We start from the raw sequence: 2,616 nt of genomic DNA, 5'->3' as shown, positions 1-2,616 counted from the left end.
TTCAATTGCCGAACTCTTCGCAGTGACTCATGTTTATCAAGCTTTTCATGGTGGTGAGGAAGCTGCAGTTTCCTCTTCTCTACCTTTGGTGAAACGAAGTGTTTTGGGCGGCCTCTTACCTGAGTCATTGCTTTATGTACTGGAACGTAGCGGCCCAGTTGCTTTTGCCGCAGCAATGGTTTCTGATTCTGACACTCCTGAGATTATTTGGACACACAAGATGCGAGCAGAAAATCTGATCCGTCAGGTAGCCCTGAATCTGCAACTGGAGTTTGCTACGTGTCTTTCACCCCAAGCATCTTTTGTTAACATTTAGTACTTACATTCAAAAACATGGTGGTAGTTGAGTCATCCTCAATGCAAATAAGTGCTGCATTTAACTCTCAGTTTTATTTGATTAGGTTCTTCAGCATCTTGGTGATTTCCCTCAGAAATTGTCACAGCATTGTCATTCCTTATATGACTATGCTCCAATGCCACCAGTGACATATCCAGAGCTGAAAGATGAAATGTGGTGTCATCGTTATTATCTTCGAAACTTATGTGATGAAATTAGATTTCCTAATTGGCCTATTGTTGAACATGTTGAGTTTTTGCAATCATTGCTAGTAATGTGGAGAGAAGAGTTAACTCGAAGGCCAACGGACCTTTCTGAAGAAGAAGCTTGCAAGATACTAGAGATTTCCATTGATGAAGTATCCAGAGACGAAGCCCCTAAGAAACCAAGTTTTGAGTCAGTTGAGGAGATACCTAATATATCAAAGCAGATTGAGTATATTGATGAGGAAAAGCTCAAGAGACAGTATAGGAAACTTGCAATGAAGTATCATCCAAACAAAAATCCTGAAGAGAGGGAGAAGTTTCTGGCAGTGCAGAATGCTTATGAGTGCTTGCAGGTATGCCAAATTCCTTGATCCTGTGTGAGGATCTGTCGTTACTCATAGAAAACGGAGACTATATGATTAAGCTTGAGAAAAAAGAAAGAACATATAGACAAGGGATCTTATAAGCTGCCAGATCTTATTTCAAATGAATTAGTCGACTTGTTTAGACGCCGTTTTCACAATTAAGCTGTTTATTTGACTGGTAGAAAGTGCTCTAAAGGTATTTATGCTGTCAAGATGAGCCAAATGCTTTTTTACACATATAAATGGATATCAGTATTGGTTTTAAATATATGGAACTAGGAAGGACACGGGACTCTATATATATATTTAATTCTTAGATATGATACTACCTCAATTTAAGGTGTGGACCAAGAAATAAATTTAAATATATAAATTTAAGTGGCTTTTGCGGAGGAGTGAAAATGTAAATCATAGGGCTTTCCTATGAGGTTTGGTCTACTTACATATGGTTTCCCTTTGGTTTTGTTGCCTGCATCTAATATTTCATTCTGCAATCAGTAAACTTCTTGGAATGTGATCAGCAAAGTTGGACAAAATTCCTAAGTTGATTCCTACGTATGAGGGTTTATATGAGGCATGTCTTTGGCCGGAATGCAATCCTCTTTAATTGGTTGTATTTCTTCATATTTGAGTTCCATGTTTCATATTTTCTTTTTAGTGATCTACTGCTTTCTTATTCCTCTTCCTTAGGTGACCATGCAAGGATTGCAAGGTCCCCAGACTTGGAGGTTGTTGCTTCTCTTAAAAGGACCAGTGTATTCTATATAGGCGATATGGGAATGTATTGATGCCATTCAAATATGCTGGATATCCTATGCTCTTAAGTGCCATTACAGTGGACAAGGATGATAAGAATTTTCTTTCCTCTGATCGAGCACATCTTCTAGTTGCATCCTCGGAGCTTGTTTGGTTGATGTAAATTCATCATCTGCCTTTAATTTCCATATCATTCTTCTTTAGATAAGTACTTTGTAAATGTACTTTTGCTTATGCTATTTCCACATATTTAACTTTCAGGTGCGAGTCTTCATCATTGAATGGTGAAGAGCTTGTGAGAGATGGTGGAATACCTCTTCTTGCAACACTCCTTTCCCGTTGCATGTGTGTGGTCCAACCAACAACTCCTGCCACTGAACCGTCCACTACTATTGTTGCTAACATAATGCGAACCTTTTCAGTTTTGAGTCAGTTTGAAAGTGCGAGAACTGAGATGCTCGAATTTTCAGGATTAGTTGATGACATTGTTCACTGCACTGAACTTGAGCTTGTTCCTGCTGCTATTGATGCTGCCCTGCAGACCATTGCTCACCTTTCTATCTCCTCTGAAATTCAAAATGCCCTTCTGAAGGCTGGTGTATTGTGGTAAGATAGATAATTATATTGTTATGATTATGCTTTCATCAGTTTTCTAGCATGAGATTCTAGTTTCTGGAAGTTTGCAGAACATTACTGTTTCTGTTATGGATTTTTTGACCGTCCTTTTATATTTATCGCTTAACCTGGCTCCAAGTGACATATTGCTCAGTTACTTAGCTTCTATTCGTTCATTACTTTCACTCTTTTGCCCATATAATTCTTCGTAGCTCATATATGGATATTGAATAATGAAATTACCCATATTGGTCTATTTATAATGCTCTTTGTGCTCATGTGGATGACTTTGTTGCTGGTATTTTTTCTGTGTCTGTCTGAGCTTGTATAGAAAGCT

General features: G+C 38.2%; 1 protein-coding gene across 1 annotated transcript; it reads left to right on the top strand.

The window, feature by feature from the left end:
* Positions 1-1,776, top strand: LOC105179642 (dnaJ homolog subfamily C GRV2-like). The gene is made up of 3 exons (XM_020691375.1): positions 1-247; positions 402-896; positions 1,599-1,776. Exons 1-3 carry the CDS (start codon positions 176-178, stop codon positions 1,674-1,676), a joined length of 645 nt encoding a protein of 214 aa, XP_020547034.1. The 5' UTR covers positions 1-175; the 3' UTR covers positions 1,677-1,776.
* The last annotated feature ends 840 nt before the right edge of the window (positions 1,777-2,616 follow it).

The sequence above is a fragment of the Sesamum indicum genome, unplaced genomic scaffold (assembly GCF_000512975.1).
Source record: "Sesamum indicum cultivar Zhongzhi No. 13 unplaced genomic scaffold, S_indicum_v1.0 scaffold00184, whole genome shotgun sequence".
NCBI classification, from domain to species: domain Eukaryota; kingdom Viridiplantae; phylum Streptophyta; class Magnoliopsida; order Lamiales; family Pedaliaceae; genus Sesamum; species Sesamum indicum.
This window is presented reverse-complemented; position numbering and strand designations above follow the sequence as displayed.

Excerpts from the sequence above, each read along its gene's own strand:
- LOC105179642 (XM_020691375.1), top strand. The coding sequence starts at position 176 with ATGGTTTCTGATTCTGACACTCCTGAGATTATTTGGACACACAAGATG. Across the intron at positions 248-401 it reads CAGAAAATCTGATCCGTCAG|GTTCTTCAGCATCTTGGTGA; the intron begins GTAGCCCTGAAT and ends TTATTTGATTAG. Across the intron at positions 897-1,598 it reads ATGCTTATGAGTGCTTGCAG|GTGACCATGCAAGGATTGCA; the intron begins GTATGCCAAATT and ends CCTCTTCCTTAG.